Below are 20,900 nucleotides of genomic sequence, written 5' to 3'. Positions count from 1 at the left end.
TGTTTATAAACCTTTAAACCTTGGTCCCAACAAGCTTGCAATTGGCTGCATTAACGGTCACAACTTGCACTACATTGAACGACCCTACTTCTTGAATGACTTCTAGCAAAAACTTCGCAATATTTTTTCCTGACTTCTCCACGGCAGAGAAGTCGTGTGCATAGAGAAATATCGAACCAAACATATTCGATGCCAACACATTAATCAACGCTTCGTTCCTCACATCCGTCCATCCATCGGAAACAATAGAAACCCCATGTCCAGGCCATTTTTCTTTCAAAACACCTAAATCCCTGGTCACATGTTCATTTGCATGGTCCAATAAAGTAGTTCTTGCCTTTTCATACGAAGGCAACTTGTATCCCGGCACCGAAGCGGCTGCAGTCATCATTTCTTGAAAATAAAGAGATCGGAGGGCGTTAAAAGGAATTCCACAAGCGGCCAAAAGTCTCATTACTTTTTGGTCAACATCGTTTCTCTGCGCTGATTTGAAAGACATTACAATTGGTGATTCAGCAGCCTTACTTGACCCCACAGATGTGGAAGCCTTGCCAGGCACGTCTAGCTGTGATTTCTTCAGTGGCATTCTCCCGAGTAAATTCTCCGCTCATTGAACTTGTCTTTTGATATTCTCTTGTAATTCTTTGTCTTTTGCAACTACAATGCAATATTGAATTCCCTGACTTTTACCTTTCGGTGACCCCATAAGGTGTGCGCGCACCCTTGTATGAGACCCAGTAAACACCTTCTTACACTGCTTGCATTGGAATTTCCTTGTTCCCTCATGTCCTGGCCCAACTTTCTTTTCCCTGAATTATGTGGACCCATAGTACTGTCTCCAACCATGCTGTCGGATTCAACACTATGTCATCATAATCTTCATCTAGGTCTTCTTCCTCATCATAGTAGTATTCTAGGTCCCCTTCAAAAACATAGTCATCAACTCCATGTTCAAATTCCTCATCGTGAATTTCGTGGTCCACAGTCTCGTCCATCTTTTATCAATTGCCTATTTTTCTAAGTATGATAGATCTTTTGAATGAAACATAACTTTTAGTTCGCAATGTGAGTGATGACTTAAAGCAGGGTTGGCTTCCCTATTATAAGTCCTTTGCATGCATGCATGCATTGGTAGGCTCAGTTTCCCTTAGCATGGTCTCCGATCCAATATACCTGTTGGTGCGAGGTCCATTTTTATACCCAATTGGGTACGAGGCTAAGAGTTGGGTATCCCTTTTGCAAAGTCCAATCCAATGGAACATCCAACAGACCGTATTATTGTGGGGGAATTCCTGGGGGTAAGAGGGACGTAGTGCAATGCAAAAATGCAAGTATGCTGTGAGTGCGTGCTTTGTTTGATTAAGGCGCCCCAAATGAAAGATGTGACAAGTCAAGCATAAAAATAGAAAACTGTAATATACATGAAACATTACAAAGATACAAGGGGCAATATATTAAAAAAGAATTAAGTAACATAATGACATAAATGATGCACAATCAATTAGGCTTCAAGTCAAGCATTAAAGAAGTATCATAAGATTAAAATTTACTTAACATTGTCGGAGTATAATAGTAGAATATTTTACTATGAAACATCTGGGGATTACATAATTAACCATTACATAGACTTGATACTCGTCCCGCAAAATACATTATCAAATAGAAATCAATCACACCCTAGCACCGCTCCCAGCAGCACCAGTTTCGTCACCAGTTCCAAACCATTCCCAAAATACTTATTCGCCTCTCCAATGACCGAGGTGGTTTCCTTCTCAAGGGTGACAATGGTTCGCCGATTCCAATCACTAGCAATCTCAGTCACTATCTTCATTTTCAAGGGTTCAGGCCGAAAGGGTACACACCCTATCCATGGAAGGGCCTTCCAAACGAATGCTTTGGATCCCCAAAAAATGTGGGGCCACATATCTAAGCTATAGCTCAAAAACACATGTGGCCCCACATTTTTTGGGGTTCCAAAGCATTCATTTGGAAGGCCCTTCCATGGATAGAGTGTATACAAAAAATCAGCCCTATAGGATCATCCTAACCCTGTCAACTGTCTACAACATCCGTCGTCGCTATGTGATGCTGGGCTCCATAGTACTGTCGAAGGATCCGCTGAGGCAGGTAAAAGGAAGTGCTCTGAAAACCCATTATCCGAATGCACTTTTGATCAAAAGTCTCAAGGACTGCAGAGCGAATCAGCAACCATGGGAGAGTATTCAATGTCCATACTTCCGCGACCCTCAAGCCATATAGCCCAACTGGCGGGATTCGAAACCAACACCTTCCTAGTATTTAAATTCATCAACCAAGGGCTTTTCGGTGAAGGTGGAGCCAAAATTTGTAATTTATCCACTAACCAGACCTAAATAAAAAAGAAAGTCCAGAATAATTATCCATGATCAAGAACATACCAGCAATGTTCCATAAATCATCATATACTTACATAAAGAATGACGGAACTTCCTAAAAAGTCAGATCTAGGAGATCAGCAAGCACTATCTAGGTTATCAAAAAGTTTGGCCAAGATAGTAGGAGATAGATTTGCACGTGGACATTGACGAACTTGATCGACCAAGTTGACAAAATATGAAGGGATCAAGTCCGACGGAAAGAGAAAAGTTGGATAAGCACATAGTGCTTTGGCATTTCCATGGCACCATCGATACTTCTCATCCAGTAGCGTATTTGTGAGAAGGTTTCTCCTGGCTTGGGCATGAAGATACCACGCGAATCACGGTAGTGAGTTACGGACTTCTTTGGCACGCTAATCAGATGGCTCAATGCGTTATCATAGCCATGCTTAAAGGAAGGCTTGAATAAGGGACCATCGTCGGAAATTTTGAGCATCGTGCAAACATCTTCATGAATCGGGCAAAGCTCTTGCATTCCAAAACAAAAGACGTGCATGTCGGGATCCCAGAATCTGATTGCGGCCCGAATCAAACCCTAATCAACACGAATAGAGGCAAGAAAGGGTAAGGTGCATAGTCCCACGCTGCCAAGATTAATGACTTCCACGGAAGTCAACCCATTGATCCATGCCAACAAACCATTGTCAGCTTGAGCCATCCCACTCTCCACCCTATATGTTTTGGAATTTGGATGATTGAGAGTTGAGTGTGAGTTCTAAAACAAAAAATCCTATTACAGGAAAATCCATAAAAAAATACAGGATCTATTTTGATAATAAGTTTATAACGCTTGATGTACATAACTAGGGGTGGACATGGTTCGGTTCGGTTCCGGGGTATACCCAGAACCGAACCATATGCAATCGGTTCCTAGAATTTGGAACCAGAACCGAACCATATATCTTTGGAACCGAACTAAACCGGAACCGAATCGAACTTGATCGGTTCAGTTCGGTTCTAGGTTTACCCATAACGATTGAGATTTTATTCGTTTTTAATAACTTACGATTAAAACTTTAAAAGGCAAAGCAAAACATTAAGTGGGGTGAATTTATCCTCAAGCAGCAAGTGTAAAGTCTAAAGCATTTTTTTCTCACGAAAACCGTTTTGGGGGAGGGTGATTTTATCCGATTTGGGGGGGGGGGGGGGGGGGGATATGATCCTACTTGGTTCTCGGTTCTAGGATCCCAAACCCAGAACCGAACCAAACCAAATAGGCCGGTTCGGTTCGATTCTTCGGGTTGAACCAGAACCATGTCCACTCCTGTACATAACTACGTATAAACAATTCTTAGTTACATTGTGGTAAGAAACTGAAACATAAGCATGGAAGTAAAAGAACAATAACTGACAAACTAAACTAACCTAACAAGTACCAAGTATCAACTATCAACTAACGAAGTCATCTTACATGAGAAGCATAAGCAAAAAAAAATCCAACAGTTCTTTAACTACTAATGCCTTGTTTGAAAATGATAAAAAAAGGAAAATGATATCAGCAGTTCAGCTTCAGGACAACCATGTTTTAAAGTTTTGATAATTGCATAGTTCATCTTGTCTTTTCTTTTCTTTAACTACTTACAGACCTTATAGTCCCTTATTTTTCAAAAAGTACTGTACGGACTACGGAGTCTACGGACCACATCATAGGATGATCCGAAGTCCAAACGTCCATGTGATTTTAATAGGTTGGTCCCCAAAAATCATCTCCATAAGATGATCCTAGCCCTCTGATCTAAAGAGGTATCCATACTATGCAGTCAGAGGGTTGGGTTGATCCTATAGAATGATTTTTTGGGCACAATATGGCCCATCACATGGACGGTTTGGAACTTTGGATCATGCAGATGGTTGAGATGATCCTATAGAAATGCTTTTTTGGGCACAATATGGCCCATCACATGGACGGTTTGGAAATGTGGTCCGTACAATACTTTTTAAAAAATACAGGACTATAAAAAGTAAAAGAAAAAACTCCTGTAATACTAAAGCCCTGTTTGGATTTGCAAGTAAAACATTTCTGATGGAAATCTCTTCTCCATAATTTTTTTTCTTTCCAAAATTTAGAGGAAAATGATTCAAGTTAAGTTTTTCTCAGTAAAAAACTAAAAATCAGTAGGAAAATTTAGAAATATTTTTCCTTTCCAGACTTTTCCAAAAAATTCCTACAATCTCCAAACAGAAAAGACACGATGCCTTGTGCAAATATCAAAACTTGGTAGTGTTGTTTAATTTTTAAAGGCAAAGGAAAACGAAAAATCAAGCGAAAAAATGAAAAAAAACCCACTAACCTTTTCTTCTTCTGCCGCTTCTTCCCTTAGCCAGAGATCCGCCGGAGAGTGAGACGCTGGAGAGTGAGATGCCGGAGAGTGGAAAACGGCCAGAGTGGAGAGGGAGATAGTAGGGTTAGGGTGAAAGTGAAGAAGAGAGAAATCTCTTACTTATATAGTTAGGGTTTTAAAACTAAAAAGACGAGACAACCCTTTAAAAAAATAAAATAACAGAGAAAGAAGATGGCACATTTTGTAATTTTTGTTTAAAACATATCCAAAAACCTAACAATTGGGAATCGCGGTTCTCAGTGATTCTCCTAAAATGGGAGACGAGATTTCCGTAAAACATAATTCGCGATTCTTGTCGATGTAAAACCCCGATTCCCATTAGCAAAAAAACGCGAATCCTGTTGTGTAAAACCACGATTCCCACCTTCCTAAAACTTCGATTTCCAAAATTTTGGAATCGTGATTCCCAAAATCAAAACTGCAATTCCCATGAATCTGAACCATGATTCTTGATTTTTGAGGAATTGACTCGATTCCCAATTCGGAATCGCGATTCCCCACTCTGAATGACGATTCCTGCTTCATTGAAGTGGACTTGGATACATGAGATGCAGAGGAAATGGAATCGCTCCAATTGTGGCTGATCTGGTTTCTTTTTTGGATTTTCTTTAAAAAATTGTATGTAGATTCAGCGATGGGACGTTGAATCATTGATCTTGATGGAAATCCTTGCTTAACAAGGAAGAATATGCTGGAATTTGAAGAAAAAAGCTGGAAATTCAGCTCACAATCCTCCAATCTCCATGAAAATACGAAGAAGCTCCTTCCAAGAAGGAAATTTTCACTCCAATTTCCCTATGCTGGGATTCCCTTTCAATTTTTAAATTCAAATCCAAAGCTACTACAAAATGAGAGGGCAATGGGCTTATATAAAGTTGCCCTACAATGTAAAAGACAAGTATATTCTAACTAAGCCAAAATGACCCAAAAAGACAACTAAACCACAAAATAACCAAACTACCCCTACCAATGGAAAAGGCCACTAAAGACAAGAAATGAGAAAAATTAGCCACCGTATGAAATAAAAACAAACTACCCTAAGGGGTTGCTTGAAAGAACTCGTCTCCGAGTTCCCTTTCAGCCATGCTGTTGTGGTAATCTGCCTGTCATATACGTAAAATGATCCACTCTTGCAATAGGAATAGAAGGCCGTCGAAGTCGCCTTTTATATAGGCCATCAAAAGCGGTCCATCCTGGCAAGTGTGGCATAATGGAATAGTGGTAACCCGGCCCAGGCCAATCATCGATTGTAAATGGCCACTCGAGGTAAGCGCATAAAAGATCCCGCCCTTGTCAAGTGTAATATTCATAGGCAGCACCATATCTACATGAACAATGTCTGCCAAAATCTCCTTTGTGACTATGGTATGGGACTATCTACTACATCGGTATACTCATGCTCTTTATTTGTGTTTATGGGGGTCAAGGAATCACTTTCCTCAGCCACATTGCTCTCTATATGCTCCGTCTTTGTATGCTCCGTCTCAACCACAACATCACCAACAATAGGCTCATTACTAGCTTCATCATCAACCCTAGTTCCAAGCTCATCACCGTCCGTGTCTGGCTCTAGAATAATGGTCTCCTCGCCGGCATCTTGAAACTCTGGCTGTCTGTCATCATCAGCTTCAATGGTAGCGGCCATCGGTGGAGGTGGACATCGAGTCGGGCGGCTCCACATATCATGGTCAAGCACATAGATGCAGGAAACGTTGGGGCAAAGTGGGAAACGCGTTTCCAAAACGGAAACGATACGCAATGAAAAAAACCTTGAAACGGATGGGAAACGTGCTGGAAACTCCTGAGAAACGTGCTGGAAACTCTTGGGAAACGGATGTAAAACGTATGGCGGAGAGAGAGAGAGAGAGAGAGAGAGAGAGAGAGAGAGAGAGAGAGAGAGAGAGAGAGAGAGGTCATTTTGCCCTTCTTCTTTCTTCAGTTCTCGGCGGCTCGGCCGGTGCTAATGAGAGAGAGAGAGAGAGAGAGAGAGAGAGAGAGAGAGAGAGAGATGGCAGAGTTGGGGTTTTGTTGAAAAAAGTTTAGTGATATATTCACCTCATTTTTTACTTGGAACAGCCCCCTTTAGTGTATTCATGAATCATGACTCCTCTTTTACACTAGATGGGGCTGTCCCATTAAAAAGAAGTGCGAATACTTTATGTAGGGAAGTTAGATATTCACCCCAGTTTTTACTTGGAACAACCCCTTTAGTGTATTTATGACTCATTTTTTACACTAGATGGGGCTGTCCTCGGTAAACGAAAAGGGCTATACATCACAACCATATTTTGCTGTCTTTTCTTCTTTTATTTGGCTTGTGAGCTGTGAGAGCTTTTTTGGGAAATGTAATAACCTTTTGACTGTTCTTTAGATATTAAAAATATTCGTCCCATTTTTTTACTTGGAGCAGCCCCCTTTAGTGTATTTATGGCTCATCTTTTATGCTAGGTGGGGCTGTCCCCAGTAAACAAAAGGGGCAATACATCACAACCATATTTTGATTTGCACAGCTGTCTTTTCTTCTTCAATCGGCTTTTGAGAGCCTTTTTTGGGGAAATGTAATGCCTTTTGACAGCTCTTTAAATACTAAAAAGGACAAGATGGTTTAAGCAGAGATTAAATTACTGGGGACAACCCCATCTAGTGTAAAAGATGAGTCATAAATACACTAAAGGGGGCTGTTCCAAGTAAGAAAATGGGGTGAATATATCACTTACCCGCATAAAGTATTAGCCCCAATAGTTTGCTGGGACTACCCCATCTAGTGAAAAAGAGGAGCCATAAATACTCTAAAGTGGGCTGTTACAAGTAAAAAATTAGGTCAATATATTGGTAAAAAGAGGGAAAAGGTTTCAAGAAAACGCGTTTCACGTTTCTCCTTTGATTTTTTTCAAGCGTTTCACGTTTCCGTTTCACGTTTCCGTTTCACGCTTCCGTTTCCCGACCTGGCAACTATGGTCAAGCATACCACATCAAATGCATCTTACTGGTGCTTTAACAGGAGTAGGCGGAGTGACGCGTAGTATTGGTGGTGCTGGCGATGGAATGCACTCTTGGATCCCAGACCTCTGTCGCACCAGACACGGATAGTAGTATGGAATCAGCTCAAGCTCAAGTACCTTCCTCATCTCCTCCCATGTTTGGATCAGAGGATCGTCAATCTCCCGTCGACGATGTAGTAAGCTATGCCACCATATACGAGCCTCGCCACGGAATTTGGAAGTGGCCAAAGGTACTTAACGCTCTGGATGAACTCTTTGGACTTGGAAAAATTCCTTAACGATGCTCTTCCAAGCAAAGATCTCGTCATCTGGCATTCCTCGATGGAACTTGGGGATCTCCATCTCTCTATCACCATACACACACGAAGAGTGTCTTGGGACTGATGTGTGTAATGCACTACTCATACTCATCTCTCATATGCCTTTCTCACTCCTTTTCTTGAAAAGTCTGCATACTTAAGGGAAGGGACTTGGTGTGCTTTGCAGCCTTTTCTCCAATGTACTCCTAGGCTTTGAAATCTATTCCTGAAAATGGATGATCAATCGGTCATATTCACTAGTCAGCTTTCATTACTAAGCTGAAAATATACAATTGAGCTAGAGACTCTGCACTGTATTTTAGCACATGCACCACCTGGACTGGTAGTAGCTATGTTCTTTAATGCAACATTTTCAATTACCAACTATCAAGCCATAATACATGTAATTACTTTTAGTATATTCTGGCATGAAATAAGGGCTTGCAAGAATTTGTGCTCACACATGGGAACTGAGACTGCAAAAATGTTCAGAAATGTGAGCTCACTGACCCTGTTCAATTTACAAGACAAATCAAGCAAGGGCCTAACACTTGTCAGCAACAAGAGCAAGTGAAACACATGTGCAAGAGCTGAGTTCTAATGAAGACCAGTTGTCATTTTGGACTTGCAATTGCAGAACTTTTGGAAGATTGTTCTTTACTCAATCCATAACCAGGTATGAAAAGAAACTTGACAGCACTCTTGACATCTGAAAGCACCAACAGTGGTTCTATAGAACGGCTTTGTGGTTGCAATTTAAGACCAAAGCTGCATGGATTTCGGCTTCAGCTCAGTAAATTGCACGAACAATGAGATGTAGGTAGTAAAAATGCATTCAAGTGTTCTGTTTGTAAGTGTACTGTTCCAACCAATTATTGTTCCCGAGACCTCTGAAGATGTAGATCTAAACTTTAGCACAAGTGGTAAGTACTGGCTTTTGTTACCCATTAGATGTTGGATTGTATATTTGTCATCCATTATTCTTTCCTTTAGATAATGGTTGTCGATGCAGTCCATGACTCTTTCCTTATATATAATGGATTTTATATGTCCACGTGAAGTACGGTATGTTTGCAAAAATTACAGTGGGGCACACTTCATAGGATGATCCTAACCGTTCTTTTGTTGGGCCACAACGTAAATAGGCCTTACTCCATAAATCATTTCCATAGGAGTACACTTGTGTTTATGAATCTATACATGTTTGGTTTTCTTCCTTAGCTGTCTTCATTGTTGAGCTATTTTACTTTACACTAGTAATGATTTTTTTTTTGGAGTACACTTGTAATGGTTATTTTTTTTGAGAATACACCTGTAATGATTATTACCATGCAGTAATGGTTTTTCCCCCTCCCAGGCACGTATTTGGGATATGCGTCGATTGGAAGCTGGATTTTCACTGAGCAGCATGGCTCACGGCCGTGTTGTAAACTCTGCATATTTCTCTCCACTGACTGGGAGCAAAATTTTAACTACTTCTCAAGACAACCGCATTCGAGTATGGGATTCTATCTTTGGAAATTTGGAGTCCCCAAGCAGAGAGATTGTGCACAGCCATGATTTCCACCGGCATTTGACCTGTTTCCGAGCTGAGTGGGATCCAAAGGTGATTTGTTTTCATATTTATAGTCACAGAAAACTTCCATGCATCTTTGGATCTAAATGTTTGACAATTACAGGATCCTTCAGAGTCTCTTGCAGTTATTGGTCGTTACATAAGTGAGAACTATAATGGAGTTGCGTTGCATCCCATTGATTTCATAGACACCAGCACAGGGCAACTTGTTGCCGAGGTGATGGAACCAAACATTACGACTATCAGTCCTGTGAATAAGCTACATCCTCGAGATGATATCATGGCGTCTGGGAGCTCAAGGTTCAAATACTATCGACTAATTTTACTCTATTCTAGCTTTTTGAAAAAACCTGTCCAATTCACTATATATATATATATATATATATATATATATATATATATATATATAGAAAATGGTTTCTACACACAAGTGTAGATAAGTTATCTACACACTAGCTTAAAATACAGTGGAAGGCATATTGTTTGGGTGATCCAAACCATTCATTTGATTGGCCCTCACATAGATAGGGTGTCCACAAAAAATCAGCTCCATATGATCATCCCAACCTACGATTTGTGGAGATAAAATGGACGTGTATAAACCTTCACAAATCTGTCCATTTTTTACCTTTATGGTTCGAAGGGTTAGGATGATCCTATGAAGCTGATTTTTTATGGACACCCTATCTATGCGAGGGCCCATCAAATGAATGCTTTGGATCACGCAAACAATGTGGGCCCCCACTATATTTTAAGCTAGTGTGTAGATAACTTGTCTACACTTGTGTGTAGAAACCGTTCTCTCTCATATATATATATATATATATATATATATATATATATATATATATATATATATATGAGGAAAGTGTTGGTGAGCTTAAGCTCACCAAACTTATGGTGAGCTTAAGCGCCCAATCACATTGGGGCCTACTTTGTTAGGATGATCCAAAGCATTCATTTGAAAGGCCCTTACATAGATGGGGCGTGTACCAAAAATCAGCTCCATAGGATCATCCTAACCCATCCATTTGTGGAGGTCAAAATGGACAGACATTATTTGTCCACAAATCTGCCCGGTTAGGATGATCCTATGGAGCTGATTTTTGGGATACACCCTATCTATGATAGGGCCTTGCAAATGAATGGTTTGGATCACCACATAAAATGTGGGACCCATGTGATTGGGGCGCTTAAGCTCACCATAAGTTTGGTGAGGAAAGTGTTTCTGCGCTGCAGCCGTAGCGTGTTTATAACGCCCCCCATTGGTTCGTTTAGCGGGTCTTACTTTGCGGGGCCACAAAAGTGACCAATGGGAGGCGGTTATAACGCGCTACAACGCAGGGAACTCCCTGTGCTGCAGTGCAGAAACATTTTTCTCTCTGTCTCTCTCTCTCTCTCTCTCTCTCTCTATATATATATATATATATATATATATATATATATATATATATATATATCACCCCCAAAATGTGGGCCCCCCTATGGTTTGTGAGCTATGCTCAGATAAGCTTATCTGAGCAGTTGATATATATATATATAGCTTGAGCGCACCAAGCTTTGGTGAGCTTGAGGGCCCAAAACTCATGTGGGCCCACATTGTTAGGATGATCCAAAGCATTCATTTGAAAGGCCCTTACATAGATAGGGTGTGTATAAAAAATCAGCTCCATAGGATCATCCTAACCCATCCAAAAGTGGAGGGCAAAATAGACAGACACCGTTTGCCACAAATCTGCCCATTTTCCCCTCCGCCTTTGGAGGGGTTAGGATGATCCAATGGAGCTGATTTTTGGTACACACCCTATCTATGATGAGGCCTTGCAAATGAATGGTTTGGATCCCCACAAAAAATGTGGGACTCATGAGTTTTGCGCCCTCAAGCTCACCTAAGCTTGGTGCGCTCAAGCTCTGAAGCACGAGTGCTTCAAAATGGCCCGCGTACCCGTATCGGGTGCGTATCCGACACGGGTGCGCTCGGGTGCTTCCTAGGTGCGTGTCGGGTGCGCACCCGATTTAAAAACCTTTTTTTTTTCTAATTTTTACGGTTTGGTGCGGTTGGGGTGCGCACCCCGACGCACCCGACACGTTTTTAAGTGTTTAAAAAAAAAACAAAAAAAAGAGGCTGCCAATAGCAATTTGGGGGGGGGGTGTTTAAATTATATAAAAGGGGTTTTAAAACCCAAACCCCCTCACTCACACTCACGCAACTCTCTCCCTCACCCTCTCTGTCTCGTCCCTCATGGCCTCACCCTCTCTCGTCTGCAACTCTCTCTCTCTCTCACTCCGCGTCTCCTCTCTCTCTGCGTCTCTCTCTTTCTCTCTCTCTCCTTGCAACTCTCCTCTCTCACACTCTCTCGGGCTTCTCTCATTTTCTCCTCTCCCTCTCGGTTTCTCCTCTCTCCCTGCAACTACTACCGCCGCCTCCGCCACCGTCGGAGCCCTAACCTAACCCTACTTAAAGGTACTATCTCTCTCTACTTCTCTCTTTCTCTTTGTATCTCTCTCTACTCTTTTTTTTATATCTCTACTCTCTTTCTCTCTTTCCTTTATTTTTATTTGTGATTTGCATTATTTTATTTGTGATTTGCCCTAAAAAATAGCCTAAAGCCCTAACCGATTGTGAGTCACATAAAAATCAATTTGGAGCTCACAATCGGTTGGCATAATCTTAAAATGGATTGTGATTTTGAAGCCCTAAACTGATTTTCAGTTTGGAGGTCACAATTGGGAATTTGGGATTTAGGGCTTTAGGGCCTAAAGCCCTAATCCCAAATTTCCAATTGTGAGCTTTTAGGCCATGTTAATTTGAGATTGTGATATTCAATTGGGAGCCCTTTAGGGCTCAATTAGAGGGGTTTGGTCATTAGGGCTTTAGCCTTTAGCCCGTTACCCTTTAGGGCCATGCTAATTTACGATTGTAACAATCGATTGGGAGCCCAAACTGATTTTAGGAGTAAAAAATTATGTTTAATTTTGACCCCCAAAATTCGTTTTGGGCTCAATTAGAGGGGTTAGGTCGTTAGGGCTTTAGCCTTTCCCCTTTAGGGCCATGTTAATTTAAGATTGTGACAATCGATTGGGAGCCCAAAACTGATTTTAGGAGTCAAAAATTATGTTTAATTTTGACACCCAAAATCCGTTTTGGGCTCAATTAGAGGGGTTAGGTCGTTAGGGCTTTATCCTTTACCCTTTAGGGCCATGTTAATTTAAGATTGTGACAATCGATTGGGAGCCTAAAACTGATTTTAGGAGTCAAAATTATGTTTAATTTTGACTCCAATAACTTGATTTGGGCTCTCAATTAGGGGTTTAGACTTTAGACTATCAAGATATAAGATTATGAGTCTTGTGACAACCGATTGGGAGTCCAATAATCTTATTTGCTTACTAAATTTGTGTTTGTTCTTTTAATAGAATGTCTTCATCCGGGGCTAGTAGTGCCGCCCAAGCCACAAATGCACCACCTTCTACTTCTAATGATGAAGACCTCTCGAAGCCCTTATGAAGGTATGCCACTAGATTTGATAAAGATCCTAAGGGTGGAGGGAATGTAAGATGGGAATGGAATTTGTCATAAGAGTTGGAATAGCTCATACACAAGGGTTACAGCGCACTTGTTGAAGGTATCAGGATAAGGAATCAGAGCGTGTCCTAAGGTGAAAGCAAATGACCTACTCGGAATGCAAAGGTTGGAGGAAGAATGCAAGGAGGCTATGAAGCAAAATGCTCCCAAGAGAGTGCCATTGCCGCCATCATCAAGTAGTGGATCATTGAGTTACCCAAGTAGTATGTTTGTCCCTCCAAGTTTTGATCTAAAGAGGAGGAAGACAAGTGGTCCAAGTGGAAGTGTGAGTGCTATTGAAAAGGCATTTAACATGGCGGCCCGCGATCACCTACATGGCGTGATTGCTCGGATGTTTTACTCCGGTGGCTTGCCATTTCATCTAGCAAGGAACCCACACTATGCGTGTTCATACTCTTATGCGGCTAACAATCCAATTTCTGGTTATTTGCCTTCGGGGTACAACTTGCTAAGAACAACTCTACTACAAAAAGAGAGGGCAAATGTTGAGAGGTTGTTGCAACCCCTTAGAGAGACATGGAAGGATAAAGGGGTGAGCATTGTTAGTGATGGATGGAGTGACTCACAAAGGCGGCCTCTCATTAACTTTATGGCGGTAACCGAGGGTAGGCCTATGTTTCTAAAGGCGGTAGATTGTTCGGGGGAGACAAAGGACAAACATTTCATTGCCAACTTGTTGAAGGAGGTAATTATGGAAGTTGGGCATGAAAATGTTGTCCAAGTAATTACCGAGAACGCCGCAAATTGCAAGGCGGTCGGGCAACTTATTGAGGCACAATTTTCTTCCATCTTTTGGACCCCATGTGTGGTGCACACCCTCAACCTTGCTTTGAAGAACATATGTGCGGCAAAGAATGTGGAAGCAAATCAAGTTACATATGACGAATGTAGTTGGATAACGGATGTTTCGGGAGATGCTAGCATTATTAAGAATTTCATAATGAATCATTCCTTGAGACTAGCCATATTCAACGAGTTCAACACTTTGAAGTTGCTTTCCGTGGCGGAGACTCGATTTGCGAGTGTTATTGTTATGCTTAAGAGATTGAAACTCTTAAAGCAAGGTCTTCAAGCAATGGTTATTAACGACAAATGGACTTGTTATAGGGAGGATGGCATGGGAAAAACGAGGTTTGTAAAAGAGAAGGTGTTGGATGACGTATGGTGGGATTCTATCGACTACATACTCGCATTTACATCCCCTATCTATGACATGCTTAGAGAGTGTGACACGGATACGTCTTGCCTTCACTTAGTTTATGATTTGTGGGATACCATGATAGAGAAAGTAAGGGCGGCAATATATAGGAAGGAAGGAAAGAGGAAAGAAGAGTCCAAATTTTTTGACGTGGTGCACGAGATTCTTGTTGCTCGTTAGAACAAGAGCAACACTTCACTTCATTGCTTGGCTCATTCATTGAATCCAAGGTTAGGTGACTTTAAATTTATTTGGATTATTAGTTATTTATGTTTATTTCTAAGTTCTAACTTTTGACTTGAAATTTGAAGCTAAATTAGTTTTTCTTTCTTAAAGGTATTATAGTGAGCAATGGCTTAGTGAAGATTCAAGTCGGGTGCCTCCACATAAGGATGCAGAAATTTATACCGAGAGGATGAAGTGCTTCAAGAGGTACTTCACCAATTCCTCGGACCGCACAAGAGCTAATGTGGAGTTCGCACAATTCTCCATGAAGTCCGGATTATTCAATGATGTTGATTCCATCAATGAACGGTTCACTATCAAGCCTCATGAGTGGTAGGCCGTCCATGGTACATGTGCCCCTATGCTTCAAAGCATAGCTTTGAAGATTCTTATGCAACCTTCATCGTCATCTTGTGCCGAGAGGAATTGGAGCACTTACTCTTTTGTGCATTCTCTCAAGAGGAACAAGATAACTCCACAACGAGCTGAAGATTTGGTTTTCGTTCATAGCAATCTTCGGCTTCTCTCAAGACAAACTCCACAATATAAGCAAGGAGAGACAAAGATGTGGGACATAGGTGGAGATACATTTGATTCCTTCGAGGATGTAGGGGTTCTTGAAGTTGCTAGTCTTTCTTTGGATGAGCCGGAGTTGGAGTCCATTGTTTTTACCGACGACGTAGAGGACGATGTTGTCGATATTGGAGAAGCGACTGACTTCTAGGATTGATGATGCATTGGTACTTTATGTTATTTTGGTGCTTTATGTTATTTTGGTGCTTTAATGATGAACTTAATCACGTATGAAATGAAGAGTAATATTAGAATTTTCCATTTTGGTGAATGGTGATGTTATTGTTATTAGATTGCTTTCCTATTTTTTAATTTTTTTTTAATAAAAAATATTATAATATTCAACGCACCCGCACCCAAGTGTTTTGGAAAATCACGGACCCGTGTCGTGTCGCACCCGCACCCGTGCTTCATAGCGCTCAAGCTTACAATCATTTTCCTCATATATATATATAGGGAAAAGTGAGCGTACTTGGTCGAGTAGATAAGCTTATCTACTCGGTCGGGTTAAAAACAGTGGGGGCCCACATTTTTTGGGTGATCCAAACCATTCATTTGAAAGGCCCTTACCTAGATAGGGTGTCAACAAAAAATCAGCCCCATAGGATCATCCTAACCCATCCAAATGTGGAGGGAAAAATGGGAAAAAAATGGACAAACACAGTTTGTCCACAAATCTGCCCATTTTCCCCTCCACTGTTGGATGGGTTAGGATGATCCTATGAGGCTGATTTCTTGTGGACACCCTATCTAGGTAAGGGTCTTTCAAATGAATGGTTTGGATCACCCAAAAAATGTGGTCCCCCACTGTTTTTAACCCGACCGAGTAGATAAGCTTATCTACTCGACCGAGTACGCTCACCTCTCCCATATATATATATATATATATATATATATATATATATATATGAGAAAACGGTTTCTACATACATGTGTAGATAAGTTATCTACACACTAGCTTAAAATACAGTGGAGGCCCACATTGTTTGGGTGATCCAAACCATTCATTTGATGGCCCTCACATAGATAGGGTGTCCACAAAAAATCAGCTCCATAGGATCATCATAACCATTCGAACCGTGGAGGCAAAAAATGGACAGATTTGTGAAGGTTTATACACGTCCATTTTACCTCAACAAATCGTAGGGTTGGGATGATCCAATGGAGCTGATTTTTTTATGGACACCCTATCTATGTGAGGGCCAATCAAATGAATGGTTTGGATCACCCAAACAATGTGCCCTCCACTGTATTTTAAGCTAGTGTGTAGATAACTTATCTACACGTGTGTAGAAACCGCTCTCTCTCTCTCTCTTCTCACCCCCAAAATGCGGGCCCCTCTATGGTTTCTGAGCTATGCTCAGATAAGCTTATCTGAGCAGCTGCTCACTAACCATTTCCTATATATATATATATATATATATATATATATATATATATATATATATATATATCAAATAACTAAACGAACTTCACTGTTAGTTACCCAGATGACACTTGATTTCCTGGAGGCACATGTGATGGCGATCAGAGCTGGTTATCAGAGCCGTTGATCTGCTGGGGCACCAACTAGATGGCTGTAGCCCCAAATTCATGGCCATGTGGCTTCTTAGCCATCTGGTCATTAATGGACAACTGTCAACATTGGATTTCCAAGCAGACCTTTTCATATTGAGCTGTTAGGATTGTCCAACTGGCCTGATTTTAGGGATACGGCCCCTAACTCTGTGTGAAATGTAGGGAGTCCTAGTCTTGGAGCAGTAGGCGTAGCCGGGCTTAGTATTTTCCGTAGGATCCTTTTAAAAGTTTAAAATGGGCATAAACAAATTTCACACCCAATTTATGACGAAAGAAACAGAGCCATAAAAAATCATCAAGTTGAGCATCAATGCATTGTTAATTGACTTATTATATCTCTATAGGTCCAATTCTTTCAATTGGCTGACTTGAAAATGGAAGATTGCTTCTAGAATCAACTCCACCATGGATTAGAATATATGAATGGTTTTGTTGTTTGCATGGCTAATCTAATGTACATTTATTCTTCTTTTGTTAATACTGTCAGGTCTATTTTCATTTGGAGGCCCAAAGAGAACGCTGAATCTGTGCAAGGAAAGGAGGAAAGGAAGTTCAAGGTATCGGTTTGTGGACCGAGCGGTAAGAAATCCAATAAAAAGGTTGATGACGGAAGTGACAATGATTTTGATACACACACCCCCAAGTCTAAGAAGTCGAAACTAAAGAGATATGAATCAAAATCAACTTATTGAAAGGCAAGGGGGTTGGTACGTACACGCCAAGCCTGTGAAGTCAAAACTCAGGAGACATGAATCAAGGGGCCCATATTAGCAAAGGCTTGGATCAGTCTGACTTAGGTCAAAAACTAAGATGAGGGAATGAAAATTCAAGCTCAAGGCTCATGGTTTGGTTGGGTGTTTAGGGAACTCCTTAAGACTTTGGATAGACTCGGTGTTTCTCAAAGCTTTTGAGCTCAAAACTAACATATTTTCTACTTTTTGTTACGGGACCCTACTTATGATTTGGACTTCTGCTCCTCTTTTCTCTTCCTTTTGATTGCAAAGGGTTCTTGTAAGTTTTTGGTACAGTCATGGAGTTTTGTCTGTGTTGTGTCTCTGTAAAGTTGCTAAACTGTATTCTGTTTGATTACAGATGGTTTACAAGAGATGACAATGCAGAATTTTGTACATCAATCCCTTAATGTCTGTTGCTACTACATCTTTGTAGAGATTGATAATGTCTTGTGACCCAGTTCTTAGCAATTCGTACTTTCAGCTCATACTTGTACTATTTCAGTTTTTTTATGACATTAGTAAAGTCAGCAATTGAAAACTCCAACGTCTCATGTTTGCATTTACTTTGGTAGGCTAAGCACAAGCAGGGTACTGAGAACACCACAATGTTAAAAAGGAATGCTTCAGTCTGGCGTGACAGCTTGGTCGAGTTGAAACCTAACTTAATCTGTGCGATTAGGGGTGAACTCCCCTAATATTAACAATCTTCGGACAAAGGTCATCACATGATGAAATTGTGTGCCTCAAGGCCGCTTTGGATCCCTCTAGAAAGTATTCGCATAATCTTACATTCAGATGCATGTAATGTTAAATACTATTTGCACATAACGGTTATAATTGGCCTGCCCAGCACAGGGATAATTGTCCCTTGGGTAGCTATCCCCGGGGTGCCTTTTTTACCATATATTTTGTTTTCTTTATGGGCCATTTATATTGGAAGATAATTTTTTGGGGGCAGAAATTATTCGAGAATAAGAAGTTATTCAGCAGCTTCTGTTGAAGAACAGTCTCGGACAAAATTAATGCTAACTTTTGACTTTAACCTAGAAAATGAGCAACTGAAATTGTAGATGAAAGATGGAATTTCACGTACTCGGGATAAAAAATGAAAACTATAAACTAGAATTTTACAAAATCCTAAAAATAACAAAAAAAAATCTTAAAGCACTTACATTGTATGAGAATTGACCAAAATACTCCTATCTCATTAAAAATGATCAAAATACCAATGTCATCCAAAATGACCATAATATCCTAAGTTTTAGAAAGTAACTAAAATACTCAAATCTCATACTAAATGACCAAAATACCTTTATCTCATGAAAAATGAACTAAAATACCCCTACATCATAGAAAATGACAGAATACTCTCACATAAAGTGTGTGTATTTATAGTAAGTATGATTAAAAAATGGGAAATGATATCAGCGCCAGAGTATTTTGATAAACAGGAGCTCCACTTGTCTGTCGTGTAGTATGTTAGAGGATATTACGGTTCTCAAAAAACTCTTAAAGCTATTTAAATACTACACGACATACTAGTGGAGCACATGTTTATCAAAACACTTTCGCGCAGATATCATTTCCCAAAAAAACATATGATAGTTTGGGGGTTCTCTCTTCGACTCTTCCAAGGCAAAAAAAAATAGAGGATTTAGGGTTTTTTTTTTTGGCATCGGTGGAGCTTGTGAATGTCGAGGATGTGATGGTGAGCACTGATCGAGGGAGGGATTTATATTTATGTTCTCTTAGAGGTAATTTTGTTTCTTTGAGAAAACGGTTTATTTGCTCTCTCTCTCTCTCTCCCTCACAGTGAAAATAGTCTCTTCTCTATCTGCTCTGTTTTCCTGTTCTTTTCTCCCTGTGTCAAAACCCTGCTCGTCCATGTTCTCCTAGAAGCTTCCAAGAAGATCTGTCTATGTGGGTTTCAGGTTTCAAAGGAGATTAGGGTTTACGTTCTTCACGGAGAATGAAAAGGGGTGGGAGTTTTGAGAGGGTTTGCTCGGGTTTTTTCTCTTGTAGAAATCACAGATTCCATGGCCACGCGTAACTAGATGAACGAATTGCTATCAAAAGATCAGAGCTCTTCTCCAAAGAGTAAAAACAAAAATACAAATACCAGATCTCGCCCCCCGGAAGGATGACCCTAAATCCTGGAAAAATTTCAGTGAGCAAATGATGGAAGTTGCCCCAGTCCCGAAATTGCAGAGAGGTTTCAAAGGCTAAAGGAGATGGCCAAATATGATAGTTTACAATAACAAGACGTCTCTTGTCCAATAGAGGGCAATGGAGAAGTTAAGCACCAACCGGTAGCCCCAACACTGGCAGTACCTCTGGAGGAAAAGCCCACAAACGTTTCTCCAGTTCTTCGAAATGAAAAATTGACAGAAAAATCCTCCAGCAGGAATAAAAAGACCCAACCACAGAAAAGTAATGCCCCAACTAACATTGGAAGAAAAGCCACCACCAGCGTCCCCAACCTTAGCAGAATACCTGGAAGAAAAACTTAGCACTGCTATTCCCTCCACCCCTGCCCTCGGAAACGCAAGGTTGAACACAACCCTCGAAATGAAAAGTCTTGGGCAAGGTCAAAAAGGTCAAAAAGAAAATGTCCAAATTCATGCAAACAGGCTTAGTTGCACAGAAGTAGAAAATCCAGCAGAAAGGCAAAACCAAGGGGCGCCGGCAATGGTTTCAAGGAAACCGCCTTTATAGCAGGGCCCACAAGCTGTCAAAATTCCTGGCGAAAGGCAAATCTCACCAGGAACATCCCAACCCCGAAAAATTTAAACGAAATTTGAGGTGAGTAGGAAAATTATGTTCTTCAAACTTCAAATCCTGAAAAAATCTTGGAAGGAAATAATAAAGTACAAAACCCAGAAGTATACCTTCCCATTTGGACATGGAGTGCTTTGTTTGCCAAGAACAAGAGCCACCAAGCTTCGGCTCTGGAATTTATAGAACCAGAGAAAGACATAGAAGGAACTTCCATCATCGCATTCGATGAAGATGAGATCAAAGAATTAGGGAGACGGTGGGATAATTGTCTTGTGAGGTATTTTCTAGGCAAACGCCCCTACTTTTGGGCCTTGAAGGACATTCTCTTAAAGAAGTGGAAACTTCATGGAGAATTGCGGCTATTTACTCTCAGTAATGGAATTTTTCTGTTCAAATTTAGCTGCCAAGAGGATTGTTACCAAGTTCTTGAAGCAACATATCATTCATACGCTGGCCGGCCCCGTATACTATGAAGGTGGACATCCAGAATCCTCGTGAAAAAACTTGTTCTTACTTCGATTCCCATCTGGATCCGTCTACTGGGCTCTCCTCTTCGATTTTAGAGTGCAAAGGGTATAAGCAAAATAGGAAG

General features: G+C 40.7%; 2 protein-coding genes across 2 annotated transcripts in view; both read left to right on the top strand.

The window, feature by feature from the left end:
- DDB2 (damaged DNA binding 2) overlaps positions 1 to 18,069 on the top strand; it is a 32,744-nt gene extending 14,675 nt beyond the window's left edge. The window contains exons 9-11 of the mRNA XM_077366266.1: positions 9,418 to 9,666; positions 9,740 to 9,936; positions 17,284 to 18,069. Coding sequence (XP_077222381.1) covers positions 9,418 to 9,666; positions 9,740 to 9,936; positions 17,284 to 17,488 — 651 coding nt within the window. The 3' untranslated portion in view covers positions 17,489 to 18,069. The remainder of the gene's footprint in view (positions 1 to 9,417; positions 9,667 to 9,739; positions 9,937 to 17,283) is intronic.
- On the top strand, positions 12,107 to 15,829 carry LOC143856164 (uncharacterized). Its single transcript, XM_077366267.1, has 2 exons — positions 12,107 to 14,650; positions 14,757 to 15,829. The coding sequence occupies exon 1, from the start codon at positions 13,320 to 13,322 to the stop codon at positions 14,598 to 14,600; it is 1,281 nt and encodes a 426-aa protein (XP_077222382.1). The 5' UTR covers positions 12,107 to 13,319; the 3' UTR covers positions 14,601 to 14,650; positions 14,757 to 15,829.
- Positions 18,070 to 20,900: the final 2,831 nt, after the last annotated feature.

Source organism: Tasmannia lanceolata, unplaced genomic scaffold (assembly GCF_043159265.1).
Source record: "Tasmannia lanceolata isolate RefF3 unplaced genomic scaffold, GAP_Taslan_0.1 ptg000023l, whole genome shotgun sequence".
Taxonomy (NCBI): Eukaryota; Viridiplantae; Streptophyta; class Magnoliopsida; order Canellales; family Winteraceae; genus Tasmannia; species Tasmannia lanceolata.
This window is presented reverse-complemented; position numbering and strand designations above follow the sequence as displayed.